Source organism: Condylura cristata, unplaced genomic scaffold (genome assembly GCF_000260355.1).
Source record: "Condylura cristata isolate star-nosed mole 26May11 unplaced genomic scaffold, ConCri1.0 scaffold00009, whole genome shotgun sequence".
Taxonomy (NCBI): Eukaryota; Metazoa; Chordata; class Mammalia; order Eulipotyphla; family Talpidae; genus Condylura; species Condylura cristata.
Genome location: NW_004567110.1, coordinates 52,118,942 through 52,134,422, shown reverse-complemented (window position 1 = coordinate 52,134,422; position 15,481 = coordinate 52,118,942). Strand labels below are relative to the sequence as shown.

The window sequence follows — 15,481 nt, the reverse complement described above, 5'->3', positions numbered from 1 at the left end:
CTAGTAATACTTTGGCATCATCCACATCAAAATCTCCATCACCATCAGCATCATATACTCCAAGTTTTCCTATAAGAGGAAAATAAAAATAGATATGGAAACAAAACGGAGAATACATTAAGATTCCAATACTTCCTGCAGTCCTGCACATCATTCAAAAATGTTACTTATTAATGCAATTCTTTGTTCTTTCAATCTTTAAAAACATTGTCCAATACCCTCCCTGGTGATGCAGTGGGTTAAAGTACAGTATTAAGAAGCTAAAGCCACTTCAACATGAGTTCCATCCCCGCCCAGGAGGTGACCCATATAGTATGGCAGACCTCTCCTGACCTGCCCACTGCTCCCCTCAGCAGTGTACTTTGCAGTCGGCCTGTTCTGCTCCCTCTCTATCTCTGACAAATCCTCTCCACCGCCCCTGCATCTCTGGCCTGTACCCCACTTCTGTATGCATAAAAAAATAAATCTTTAAAAGAAAAAACATTGCCCAATAAATATCTATACCTGAAAGTAATGGGCAATTCACAAGAAAGTCTGGAAATGTTCAACTAACAAAACCTAAGAAAAAAAAAATTTACATACAATTTTCTTTAAAGGTTTAACAATACCTTGCCTTAATCATTTCAGAACAAATGTTTTCCTAGTACCACTAAAAATATTTTTGGTAGGATTTTCAACATATGTAAGAAAAATTATTGATTCATTTTTAACAGTTACATGACATTTAATGTTTCTCAAGTAGAAAGTTCTTTATACTGTCAATTTTTGGTAGGATTTTCAACATATGTAATAAAAATTATTGATTCATTTTTAACAATTACCTGACATTTAATGTTTGTCAAGTAGAAAGTTCTTTATACTGTCAATTTTCAAAACAAAGGAATGCCCATCAAGCATCAGGATTAAATATAATTTGCATCAATGTAAATACTAAAAATAATTATTAATTAATTTTTATATTTATAAAATAATTTATAATAATTATAAGATAATTAATTTTATATTGTGGAATGATTTACAACAGAAACATAATGAATCAAGCTAAAAAAAATGCCTTGCAAATAAAGTACGAAAAATCAATTTCCTGAAATTACAAAGGAAAACTTAGTTATTCTACTAAAAACTTAGTGAGAACTGGCCATCTGTTACTGAGAAAACAAAGCTTAAAACATATAAGCTGAGAAGATAACACTATGATAGGCTTTCTTCTCCAGAATAGTAAATATGGGCCCTCCCTGGTGGCGCAGTGGGTTAAAACCCAGCACTGAGAATCAAAAACAACTTCCGCATGAGTTCGATCCCAGCCTGCCCTGGAGGTGACCACATGGGGCAGCAGACCTCTCCTGACCCTCCCGCTGCTCCCCTCAGCAGTGTACTTCGTCCATCTGCCTGTTCTGTTCCCCACTCTGTCTCTGGTGAAGCCTCTCACCGCCCCTGAGCCTCTGGCCTGCACCCCAGTTATGTATGCACAAAAAAATAAATAAATCTTAAAAAAAAAAATAGTAAATATGTATCTGAAACCTTTAATGCTTTAATATTAAAGCATTAATGTTTATCATATTTCAAGTAAGTCAAATACATTCAAGTCCCTAGAAACATTCTAAAATCTGTCTTTATCACCATTTGAAAATTAGTTTGAAAAAAATTCATAACAGACAACCATATTTTAAACATTCAAAAACATAATATTAGTACTATAAAAAATTAGCCACACTATTACCATTTCTTTAATAAAAAAATAAATTAAAGCAATATATATATATAAGAATTGGCAGAATTTTTGTAGTAGTGAAGCTATGATAACCAATCTTTACCTTTCCCTCTTCCACTTAGAAAATGGCTAACTTGCTATGTGGAAGTCTGGCTTAGAAAGTACAGACATGATAAAAAATAACAGGTAGATAAGGAAGTTATTATTTTTATTGCTATGAAAACCACAGATCTGCGGGTGGAGGGTACCTACAGAAGAGCACCCAAGTGATGTTAAATATATAAAAATTCTATACTGTCTGATTAACTTAAAAGGAAAAATTGCTGTTCCACTTACATTCTCTGATGTAGGTGATAAATAGTTTAGAAACTAACACAAGAAGACCTGAAAGGTATTTCCAATAGCCTACCTTGAAGTACCTCTGATAAGTTATAACGGAAGTCCTTTGCTTTGGCTGCATGCATGCAAAAATATGAAAATTGTTATTCAAACTTAAATGTACAAATAGTTGAACCTCTTCTTTTGTTTAACGAATGTTCTCTAGGAACTTGTCACTAAGTCAATATAACAAAGGTGTACTCAGAAGTTCATCTCCCAACTAAAATGCTTCCTCTACTAGTCTCCAGATCTATCAAGAGACACTTTCCTTAACTTAATTAAAAATTTCAATGTAGAGAGATTGCACATAAGTTTCTTTTGTTATTCTTTGCCCCTCACACATACACACAACTTCCAGTCCAGAAAAACAGCTATAACTTACACCAGAGGTTCTATGGAAGAGATGTGTTTTCTATACAACAGTACATATAGGGACCGGTGCATTTTTTTTTTACTAACAGGGTCCACATCTTTCACTGTATTATTAAAAAAAGAACATTTATTCCCAATAGGTAAAAGTAGAAGTAACTTGAATGTCCATCACTGAGGAAGGTATAATCAAAATGGATTTTAGTAATAAGATGGATGCATATTAAATGTTGAAAACATTATACTAGTTACAGAAAGACACAAAAAGCCTTTTATATGAAATGTCTAAAATAAGCAAAACCATAAACAAAGTTAATATATTAGCACTTACTAAAAAAGGTAAAGGGGGAAAATATGGCATGGGGGCAGTGGGAGAGTGATGGACATATTCTAGAATTGAATAATGAGCACAGTGTAAATGAGCATACTGAAAAACACTTTATTGTACATTTTCAAATATTTACAATATTGAATTCTACATCAACTTTTTAAAAAGATTTTTGGGGAGGTAGAAAAAAAATGTGTGACTCAAATGGTAAAAAAAACATTAATGCAAAAGATCATGAAAAATTAGAATGATTATAAAGAGAGAAAATGAAAAATAAATATAAAGGACAACTATCAGAAGTACCACAGCAAGTTCCTTGGAGGAGCACACAGACACACACACTTATTCCCACAAAGATATGGGAGGACATGACTTGAAAACACTTTAAGACAGAGTCTTCTGAATAATGTGTTTATGATTCACTGATTCTCTAAATAATCTCAATAGCTCGTGATAATTTAGAATTCATATAACAAAGGCAATAGAAATCATAGAGTATTGCATGAAGTGAGATGAGTCATATTTATTTAGATTTCTCTATGTGATATACATATGGTATAAAGCTTTTTTTTATTGCAGGTCATATTAAAAGAAACTGGAAGTCCCTACTCCATAGTCCTCAACAACCCTTTTTATTCCCACCCTATTGAGAACCACTGAAATACTACAAAAATCAGTAGCACTAAGAAGATGATGATAAAACCTTTGAATTACTAAGGGCTATTACTCACCCTCTTACATATGCACATGAGAAATTATACCAATATTCTTACCTAAAACTTCCTCATAATCAACAAGGTCAAACCAAACAACAGCTACCGATGTCCAGACTCCCAGCAATGCAATGACCATAAACCATGTGAAGAATGAGCTTCCAGAAAGGCCTCCTTTCCTCCCATTCTTGTGTCCTCCATGCTTTGGCTCTGTTTAAAAATAAAACATATAATGCTTTTATATAAAGAAAATGCTGTATTGAATACTTGTTGAGTTATTTCTTCAGTAATTAACTTAATAATATTTATAATGCTAGATTATTCAGAAAAGTTCACTTATATTCTGACAATAATATTACACAAAATAAAGATCATGAAAAAAGATTAAGATTCTGCTTAGGCTCAACAGTATTTATATAATGTGATGAAACTACTGAAGGGTTATTTTTTAAGTCTGATATACAATATATACATGTATACTACATATTAACATGTGTTATATATACTATATATTGTGCCTGATATGTAATAACATTACATATTGAAACTACTGATGGGTTAATGATTTTTTAAATTTATATATAATTTGTACAGATATACAATATAGATAAATATGTATTCCTTCAAGTTAAGTTCTTCATCCAAACTACTTAAGCATTACTTCCTTCAAAGTTTAGAACACAGCAACAACTTAATGAAGCTATAAAGAAATGTAGACAAATACTTTTCTTTCTCATTTAGTTTTTGTAGAATCTGAAAAACTCTTTTAAATGCCACAGAAGAAAATATCTCCCAAAAAGCCCACTCCATATTCTTAGGCAGAGAAAGAATAAACTATAGAAAATAAGAGGTCAGGGAAGAAGAGAAGTAAAACAGTGCAGCAATTCAGTCCTGCTCAGTCTCAATTGGTCTCAGTCAGGGAAAAAAAAAAAAATTGCTTTCTAAACTGCTGTCCACCCAATGTGCCACATACCACATTGATATTATTAATATTACTTCTTTTAAAGAAAAGATTAAATGATTCACCCAAATTCACAAGCACAGGTTGGGTATTTTAGGAAGTAAACACTGACTTTATGGTCCAGTGTTTCTTGATCCATGAGTGAGCAAAATTATGTAATTCCAAACCTGCTTTCTGACTACTAAGTAAAGTACTAATTACATGATGTGAGCATATATATTAATATTTGATTTTAATATATCTGGAACAACCACCACCAAAAAATATTGAAAGGGATTATTCTTATGCAAAAGATGCACAAAAAAAGGAGGCTATAAAATCAAATCATCCTGAGGAGGGGGGAATATATACAAAAATACACATATTTATCCATATTTATAATTCTTATATATATATATAAATATATACACACACAATATATTTAGATTGCTAAAACTGTTACAATTACTGATTATGATTACCAGTCATCACAGTTTTATATTTAGTTTTAATGAGAAAGTTAATTCCCCTTTTCTAATGTTCTAAAGATATTAATGGCCCTATCAAAATGGAAAAAAAAATTCATATGGTAAATTCATGAAAGGATCCTAAGCAAATAACATACAGTTGTCCAATTTGTTTCTAATGTGTTCCACTGAATGTCTCCAAAGAGTTAGTTATATAAGATATAATTTATATACTTAAAAATAAACATTCTGGGCCTAAAATCACACTACTGTATAAATTTGTATTACTACTTGTATAACCACCAATTATAGTAAAAATAATGCATTCAAAAATACCCATTTACTTCCAAATACAGAACATAGTAGCTAATGACAAAGAATTTTTCTTCCTGGGCTAGTACTTAGGCAGCCTCTAAGAATCATATTTAAAAAATATATTTAAAATAAGAAATAAAACTGCAGGAAAACTGAGTTCTTATCTTTTCTTGGACATTGAACATCTTTCAACATGAAATCACAATGATTCTATTTAGAATAAGTTTACATTGAAAGAGTTAACAAAACAAAATAATTCAGATTCATAGTTCAATGCTTTGTCCATTTTTCTCTTTCTTAAAGTAGAGGGGGGAAATCCTGAGATCCTCAAAAGGAAAGAATCATCCATCCACATTAATTTACTAATACTCACCTAAATTACTAATCTCAAACATCAAATGTAGATAACAACATATGAAAATGGAGGCAAGAGATTAGGAGGAAAGGAGAAAGCCAAACAAATAAAGACTACACCTTTACCTAAAATCTATTCACATTTATTTTAGACTTGATTCTAACAACTGCAATCAAATTTCCTTACTCACTGCACCAAACTAAAGAACAGATTTCAAACACAGTCTAACACAAATGATTTAAAGCAAGAAATGCTGTTGGAAGGTCTATAAAAGGCAATAGCATAGGGCAGCAAGAGTTGTGGTAAGCGGCCATTTATGGTTGATGCTTGTAGGCAAACCCTGACCAGTCCTTAAAATAAGCTCTAGTACAAAGCAATGAGTGCTATTCATATTGAATCAGTCACTGAAATATTATTTTAATCTGTTAGAAAATGCAAAAAAAAAGTATAATAATCTTAGGAAGATTTTTAGTCAAAATATTTTATTAAAATACTTATCATTTAAAAAGGTAAATATCAAAAAAAAAGTAAATGTTAGAATATTAAATTATTAACATTTTCTCCATCCCTTTATAATGTCAAATAAACAGTTTGCTACACAAATATACCAATCTTATTACTGCTAATAGTTACTAATTCCATAAGGGAACAAAACAGTAAATTACAGAAAGAAGTCTTCTCTAAGACATCTTTATTAGGAGAACTTTTCTTATCAACACCAAATAATACTTTTGAAATGTCACTTGCATAAATTTGGTATGTCTGCTCCCCAAGGGCAAATAAGTATCTGGCCAATTAATCTCAAAAAGAACATAATAAGAGAGGAAATACTCCAAAAGGGTTTAAAACTCCATTAGCAAAACAGTACTTTGTTCCAAAGATATTCTGAAAGAATCTAGGAGTTGTCCTTATTTATTAAGATCAGAATAAATCCAGATACTTCTGACTCCATACTTAACCACTAGATCCCAGAGATTATTAAGAGAGAGCTTCTTAAACAGGGTTAAGCATATGGGGGAAAGAAAAAAAAAAAAACCTGGCAAAAATAACTCTCAAACTGCAAAAAAGCTATGATGGCTACCAGAGGGGACCTAGTATGGTGCAGGCGGCCATATGACAGAGTGCCAGCACTGGAATTCTGGTGGTGGGCAAGCGCAGCAATCTGTGAGCTGAGGGACGTGGGAAGCTATACTTCCAAAATCAGGTTCCTAAAGGAATAAGCACATCAATAAAATTTGATTAAGGCAAAAAAAGAAAATGGCAAGAACTGTGTCACTCGCTTTTTCCACTGACCCATCAAAAGTGTATGACCTCCAAATCAGACAACGTTGTTCTTGCATGCCACCAAATACAGAAAATTACCGTGGTAAGAAATGGAATGTGCTTCTCTCCAAAATGAAGACTGGGCTAGGGACCACAGGTAATTTATTTAGCTGAGGAAAGGGAAAAGGGAAAATGCATACAGCACCTGAATGGCAGTCAGATGACCTGCGTGGGCTACCCCTGAGTTACAAATCAACCATGAAGTTGTTTTAGTTGGCATCATGCTGGCAGTTTTATTGACAGTTGATACATAAACGCTCCACAATTCATCAAATTGATTTTTTTTTTTTACACAACTAGGTGTAACCCTTAGTAACCAAGTATTATTGAAAGTAGGTCAGAAGGAGTTGATTTTATCTCTCTTGGAGAAATGGGATCTATGCAGGGGAGAAATGTCTTCTACAAGCACTAAAAGCAGATGCATGCCTCATTTTTTTTCTTGGCCACGTGGAGCACTTGATCAGAATAGTCAAGTGACCCATTCCAACCAATTACTCAACACAGTGTTGAACGCAGAGAGACTCATATTCCCATACTAATAATAGAATCCCTGCTGTGGCTGCTCAGGAGCTCAGAGCTGGGCACTATTTAATACACCTACTATTTGTTCTTTTTTAAACAAGTATTCTACACAATGAGTCAATGCAACTTGTTTTCAATTAAATGAAAAGACAATCTTAATGTATAAAGTAAAGCAAAAACAAACATATACAAAACTAAGTTCAACACATCATCAAGAGCATTAAAAAGTTTCAATTTCAAAAACAAAGTCTAGTGTCTGGCACCTTTATCACATGCTTCACAAAAATTAGGTCAGTTTCAAGTCTTTGCTTGAACCAATTAAGTGTGCTCATTTATGCAAGACAGAATTATATCTATCCATTAAACTTCCTATAATTTTACGTGGTATCTGAATCCATAAAATTCCTTTAAGATTTACTTAAAGATTAAGGGAGATTTCTTGTACATTTTCTGAAAATTTGTAAAATATGGTGTCTAGTAGTACAATATACTAAAAGATACTCTAAGCTCAGACATTAAAACATTTCAATTAGAAACAGATTAGTCCATGAATAATAATACTGTGAAAAGTAGATGCCTCCAGGAATTCAAAATAGAAAGTGCAGAAGATGGAGTCAAAGCACTTAGGCAAAACTATTTTATAAGACCACAACCAAACATAAGCTAAAATTGATCAGCTAGTGCCTCACCCACTTTTAACCCACACAATAAGAGTATAATTCTACCTTCAACCATTTTGATTTCTTCACTCCATGTATAATATATGTTGAAGAAAAAAGAAGCCCAGGCCCTCTCAGCAGATATCAGGCATTCTGCGTGCCCTTCCGTACTGGAGTGTTACTTTGGCTACTGCTCTCCGGCAAGTCTCTAGATCTGAAATAGGACCTGACTGCAAACTCTGCTCAGCAGTTATTTTTAGGGGCCTTTTCCCCAAGGCCAAAAACTGCTAATCACTCAGGCTGAATGCACTCCTAACAATCCAACAGCCTTTCTCCCACTCATGGATTCCTTTCTCAGTCTGATCTTCCAGCTCCAACCCCATCTACTCTCAAAATCAAGCACATTAGATTCTGAAACAGAAAAAAAAAAAGAAGCAGAACAAATTGTGCTGCCAGTTCTATTTTCTTGGAATCGGTCTTCAATGGTTTAGCCTAAGTACCAAATCATTCAGATATGAAACAAGTCTTGCTATAAAATGTGGCCCCATGCCCAGAAACGGCTTGATTTGGTCCTTCAGAATCTAATCACATGCCTCCATGAAAAGATCATTACTTGGTTTGGTTGAATGAAACAGAACCCTAAATGGCAAATTAATTATTGTTCTAGGTTCTCATAAAGAGGCATTACCAACCCAACTCCAACAGAAAAAGTAAACCAACAATAACAAAAATGTCTCACTAGAGGAGGGAAAGAAGACTGGGGAGGAAAGATGATGGGAAAGAAAGATGATGGGAAGGAAGAGCGGGAAACCAGAGGAGAAGAGGAACAGAAGTAAGGCTGGAAAGGAGGGGACTCCCTAGTGAGCACAGAGAGCACTATCTCAGGAAACTAGAGGGGGAAGATACAGCTGTGTTCTTGTTTTTTCCTACTTTGCTCAACCCCATCTCCAAGTATCCTGTACTAAGACATAAAATTACCCCAATTTTTGTACAATTTGTTCACAGATTTAAAATGAGCAGCATTCATCAAAACTCTGATTAATCTGCTGTATTAATTTAACACATATAGTATTCAGAGTGAAGCAGCCTTTCAGGAGTTTAAAAGCAACTCTTTTTCAGGCAAATGTAACACTTCATAGGCACATTAAACATTAAATATTATAAAAAGGAGTAAGCAACCTGCTGTACTAATATTCAACAGATTAGAGCTGGGATAAAGTGAGCAATATTTTGGAGCAAACTAAGTATTTGATGTCTTGTGACCAAGAGTTAGTCCCCCACTCCAAAATTTATTTCCTCAAGGTACTATCCCATTCAAGATAAAGCTTGCTAAAATGTTAAGTGATTATGAATCCTTTGTTGGCAAGAGTTTAAAATGATGTATGTACCACCCTACAAATCATGTAATTCTTTTGTTTTTCTTCCTGTTTTTTCTTTTTTGAGAAAGAATGACAGTGTCAGAGATTCTTCTCAAAACTACTGGAAATCAGCCACTACACACACACGGCAGGCAATCCATTTCTGACTTTTGAGACCTGGATTCAACTCCCAGCTTCTTTTTTAATTTTGATATGGGGAAAGTAATCAAATTTCCAGAGCTCTATTTCCTTGCCTATAAAACCTGCTTTGGCATAAATCAAGCATGCAAAGATTTGTTCAAGTCATCAACACAACTCATTTTTGTAGTTAAGTTTCCTCATCTCCAATTCAGTTCTTTTTAGGAACCTAGCCAGCCCTCAACTATTCCAAAGCGTCGAAGTATTCTTCTCTCCATTTATGGAGCTGTTCAAGGCCAGCTGCATTCTGAGTTACAGGTCTGTGATCAAATAGTAAACCAAGACAATCACGACTGTTAAATTTGTGTACATCTCACCCCAGAGGCTTCTTCAACACTGCTCCAATTACTCCTCCTCAGCAAATCTTAATCAAATATCTTTATACATCCTATAGTTAACCCTTTCCTTTGTATTTCACAAAAAAGTTTTATAGTTACTTCACTGTGTCCCGTTCTCAATTTCACAGTAACAGAAGTACACCTGGTATTCTAGGGAAGGTGGCCAGGGTAACCCTCTCTGAAATAACATTTAAGCTATCCCAACATTTCTTAACAAAAAAATAAAATTTTAATTCCAAATAACTATAGTTTAAAATAACAACTCATTTTCCTGAGGGGAATATCTCTGCAAAGTTTAATACTGTGTTAATTTGCATATAGGAAATAAGTTTTTAAAAAACATATGAAAGACAAATGGATCAATATTAAATGGTCAATATTAAATTGACCGTTCCTTGTAATAACTGCTCAGACTAACAGCAACACCTATGTTCAAGCAAAGACCAAACCTGTAACACCTGCGCTGAGACAACTATTAATATTCTGATACCACTGGTCAGACATAGATTCACTGATCTACCTTCCTCCAAACTCTACAAGGTGAAAATCCATCAAATCTCTCATGGGTCAGCACAGAATATATCTCTGCCCTTACCCAGTCAGCTATTGCTTAAAGCAGCATTCTCAAACTTAGAGTACATCAGAATCACCTAACAGGCTTGTCAAAACAGATAGCAGGGTCCACTCCCAGAACAGATCTAGAGTGGAGACCAAGAATTTGCATTTCTAACAAGTACCCAGGTAATTTGAAGCTACAGATCTAGGGAATCAAATAAAAAGAATCACTGCACAACTATCCTAGTCATACTTAATTCTTAGGGTCTGGAAGAGAAGGAAAGGAGCTCTTGCTTTTACCAATTTTCAGACCATCCATTTATTACCTCCTTGAAAAATAAAATCCCCAAACAACAGAATAAACATTGTCCTCAAACACATACAAAATATTCTCAAGACAGAACATATTAGCCCACAAAATAAGTCTTAGTAAACTTAAGAGTGAAATCATATCAAACAGGGCTCTTCTTGGTGGCCTACAGGCACACAGCACACAGCACACAGCACAGCACTATAAAGTGATCCACAGCCACTATAGCACCAGTTCGATTCCAAGCTAGCCAGGGAGCTGACCCACATGGTGCAGCAGACCTCTCCTGACCTGCCCGCTGCTCCCCTCAGCAGTGTATTTTAATCAATCTGCCTGTTCTGCTCCTCACTCTGTCTGGTGAATCCTCTCATCCCCCACACCTGTGGCTTGTACCCCAGTTCTTGTATTCATAAATAAATAAATCTTTATAAATAAAAAAAGAAATCATATCAAACACCCTTTCTGACCACAACTGTATGAAATTAAACATCAGAAATCAATTACAAGAAGAAAACTAAAAAATTCACAAATATGAGGAGGTTAAACAACATACTACTGAGTAATCATTGGGTCAAAGAAGAAATTAAAAGAAACAAAAAAATAACCTCACTAGTGAAATACAGAAACAAAGCATACCAAAACTTACAGGATAACCTGAAAGTTTCTAAAATGAAGTTTTAGTTATGGAAAGAAAAAAAAAATCTACCTTAGGCAATAATAAAAAGTTCAAATAAACAACCTAACTTTGCACCTTAAGGAACTAGAAAAAGGAAAAGCCCAACGTTAGCTGTAGGCACTAAAAATTAGAGTAGGAATAAATGAAATAAAAACTAAAAAGAAAATAAAAAAAGATCAGTGAGATGTGGAGCTGGCCCTTTGAAAAGATAAACAAAACTGACACATCTTTAGCTACACTCACCAAGGAAAAAAAGAGAGATAACTCAAATTCAGAAAAGGAGCCATTCAAACGCACACCACAGGAATACAAGGTCATTAAAGACCACTATAAGCAATTAATTATACAGCAACAAACTGGACAACCTGGAAGAAATTCTCAGATGCATAAAATCTACCAAATTTGAATGATAAATCAAAAATCTGAACAGATCACTCCCACTAAGGAGATTGAATCAATAGTCAAAATCCTCCTAACAAACAAAAGTCTAACATGAAGTTTCACTGAAGAATTCTACCATTCAAGTAAGATACATTCAATTCTTCCTCAAAATCGCCCTCCCCCCCACACACACACAAAGAGAAGGAGCACATCAAAATTCAATTCACAAGGCCAGCATTATCCTGATACCAAATGCAGACAAGCACACTACCATCAGAGGAGAAACTCACAAACTAAATCACTGATGTACATAGATGCAAATATCCTAACCAAAATTCTATTGAATTAAATTCAACAATACATTTAAAAAATCATACACTGTGATTAAGTGGGTTTGATGCCAGGGATACAAGATTCACGAAACATCCACAAATCAAAGTGATATACCACATTCTCAAAGTGAAGAATAAAAATTATATGATCCTCACAATAGCTGTAGAAAAACTATTTAACAAACTCCAAAATCCATTTATTATTATTAAAAAAAAAATCAAAACAGTAGATACTGAGAGAAGATAGCTCAACATCACATAAGTCATATACAGCATGTCTCCAGTTAAAATACTCAATGATGAAAGGCTGAAAAGATTTTTTTTCTAAAATTATTAACACAATAAGGATGCCCACTCTTGCTAACTGTGTTCAATATAGTATTGAAATCCTAACCACAGCAATAAGACAAAAAGAAAAGGGCATCCAAATTGGAAAGAAAGAAGCAAAACTATCACTATTTGCAGAATGACAAGACATTCTGTATATATTTATACACAGATATAAAAACCCTAGATTTCACCAAAAAACAGAAGTTATAACAAACAAATTCAGTAAAACTAAATGATACAAAATATGCAAAAATCTGTTGTTTACATATAAATTAGGAAAAAAAACTATCAAAAAGAGAAACTAAGAAAGTAATTTTACTCACAATGGCCCCAAAAGGAGTAAAATAGGAATACATTTAATCAAGGAGGTAACACAACGACTATACAGTGAAAACTATAAGACACTGATGAAAGCAATCAATGATGACACATGAAATGAAAAGATATTCCATGCTTATGGAATAGAAGATTAATATTAAAACATCCATACTATCGAAAGTAACCTACGGAGTCAAAGCAAGTACTACCAAAATTTCAATGGCCTTACTGACAGAAAGAACAGTCCTGAATTCTGTATGAAACCACAAAAGAACTTAAATAACAAAAGTAATATTGAGGAAAAGAACAAAGCCAGGGGTTTCACATTCTCCAATTCCAAATTATAGGGCTATTGTCATGATGACTGTAGCTTATAATACCATATTATATATTTAAAAGCTGCTAAGAAAATAAATCTTAGACATTTTCATCACAAGAAAATAAAGTATAATTATGTATTGTGATGCATTACTGTGATAATTTCACAATATATCCAAACAGTGAATCTTTAAGTTTTGCATCTGAAACTAAGGTAATTGTTAATTATTTTTAAATTAAAAAAGAAAAACAGTACCCTATTCTTCTGAGTGCATTCCTCCACTATATCACCCTTCACCCTGCCTAATCAATGCCACAGCCCACTCCAAGAAAGTCTCCTACATCTCCATTCCAGTAATAATGTGGTATTTCAGGTCTAGATGCCCAAGATGACAGGCTCATTCCCTCATTTCTTCATTCCTAGTGATTGCTCCCCTCCATTCAATTCTATAACCAACACTCACTCTTGCATTCTTACAAACATGCATCCTGTCATCAACCCAACCTAAATCACCTTTACATCTTCATTCTTTTTGAAATAACTCTGCAGGATTCTATAGTCCTACTATGAATGTAACAGTGTGGTCCCTAGGAAAAGGGGAAGTTCCAGGTTCCCTACCCCTCCCAGAAGGTGTAACTGAGGAGAGAAAAGGAGAAAGAGAAGGAATCTGCGAAGAAGGAAGCAGGATGGAGAGCCAGAAGGAGACCTGAGGAAGCCACATGGAGCAGGGAGCATGTGAAGATACCGTGTTCATTTCTTGGCCCTGGACTGGTTGAAAGCGATGTGGGTGAGAGACCTGTGGGGAGATTAACTATGCCAGTGTTTATATTGATTTTGATTGTGCTCTTTTCCTGTCTGGACATTTCTGACCCTTTTCTATGGGTCCCCGCCACAAGGTGTTTTAGGCTTATGGCGGGCTTTCAGGTCTTTCTTTGAACCAACCCCTTCTAGGTTGACTTTGCCCACGAGGGGATGGGTAACTTCAGGTGTTTGGTTTAGAAATTATATTCTTTGTCTTTCGTATTGTATGCTCACTGTATTAAAGTTCCTTTTCATTAAAGTCTTACATGTTTTGTCTTGATGTGGCGGATGGCAGAACCTATTTAGAGCAGGCAGGTTTAGGGGTTCAGCAGAGCCTCTCTCCCTGCCCTATAAAATGAATACCTGGCAGAACTGCAGGGTATCAGGAGACACCAAAAGTACAGTTCTTTAAAACAAAAATTTTTCATCTACATACAGTCATCAAAGCAAATATGGACATGCTGTAACATTCTAAACCAAATATTAAATCGTACTATAAGAGTAAGAAAAGAAAGTATTCAGACATTGAGTAAAATCTACTTAAACACCCCCCTCCCAACTAGAGAACTCATTTCTTCCAAAGGATTAGTTCTATCACGTACATAATGCACAGAATACAAGCATTCACTCTGAGGAGAAGGCTCCTATTTTTCCAATTTGTTTACTCAGCAATTTCCTCTTGTATACTGCAGTTCTCTCTCTCTTTCTCTCTCTCTCTCTCTCTTTAATTATTTATTTATTTATGCTTACAGAACTGGGGTACAGGCCAGAGGTGTGGTGGGTGAGAGGATTCACCAGAGACAAAGTGGGGAGCAGAACAATCAGAAGTACTGAAATACACTGCTAAGGGGAACAGCAGGAAAGACAGGGGAGCTCTGCCTCATGCAATTCTCCCTAGCAGGGAATCGAATTTGTGCTGCAGTGGCTTCCGAGAGCTTCATAATGCATTGCTTTAACCCACTGAACTACCGGGGAGAGCCCAGTTCTCTTTTTTTACTCTTCACCTTTCTAGTTCCACGGGCAGCTATGATTCAAACTTTATCATATGAGCGACACTTTCCATCTTAGTCACTGGGGGGATTTTCAGAGATAGGATTAAATACCTTGATGCAGTCAAGAAAACGTAACAAAATTGTCCCCTGGACAATCACTTAACCTGAAAATCTTAATGAAATGCAAAATTAGCTTTTGTTTTTAAATTACCTGCACTTAGTAAATCTGAAGTGTCCCTTAGTGTTCCATCTTCTTTGCTAGGCACTCAAAAATAATTTTTATTCTAGATCATGCCTAGAATTGTCAAATCCGTTTATAGTTGCCTTGAATCTTACCTTTTCTTTCCTCTAGTAAAAAAGATCATTTCTCCCTTGACTGCCTTTTTTCATCATCTCTTCTAATTTTCATGATTTCCCAAAGATTACCTAGAAAGCTTTAGTGATGCTATAATATCAAGATTTCAAAAGTCTCAGTTCATTTTCCTCTTAGTCT

The 15,481-nt window shown here is 34.6% G+C and overlaps 1 protein-coding gene across 3 annotated transcripts in view; it reads right to left on the bottom strand.

The window, feature by feature from the left end:
- Positions 1-15,481, bottom strand: part of LOC101630357 (aspartyl/asparaginyl beta-hydroxylase) — a 195,362-nt gene that overhangs the window by 165,791 nt on the left and 14,090 nt on the right. Inside the window, exons 1-4 of one of the 3 annotated variants that reach the window (XM_012722986.1) lie at positions 8,147-8,440; positions 3,560-3,709; positions 2,121-2,165; positions 1-69 (exon numbers count right to left, since the gene is read on the bottom strand). In XM_012722986.1, coding sequence (XP_012578440.1) covers positions 1-69; positions 2,121-2,165; positions 3,560-3,709; positions 8,147-8,156 — 274 coding nt within the window. In that variant the 5' untranslated portion in view covers positions 8,157-8,440. Of the gene's footprint in view, positions 70-2,120; positions 2,166-3,559; positions 3,710-8,146; positions 8,441-15,481 lie in introns of those variants that run through there. The other 2 variants (XM_012722984.1, XM_012722985.1) reach the window with 2 other exon arrangements.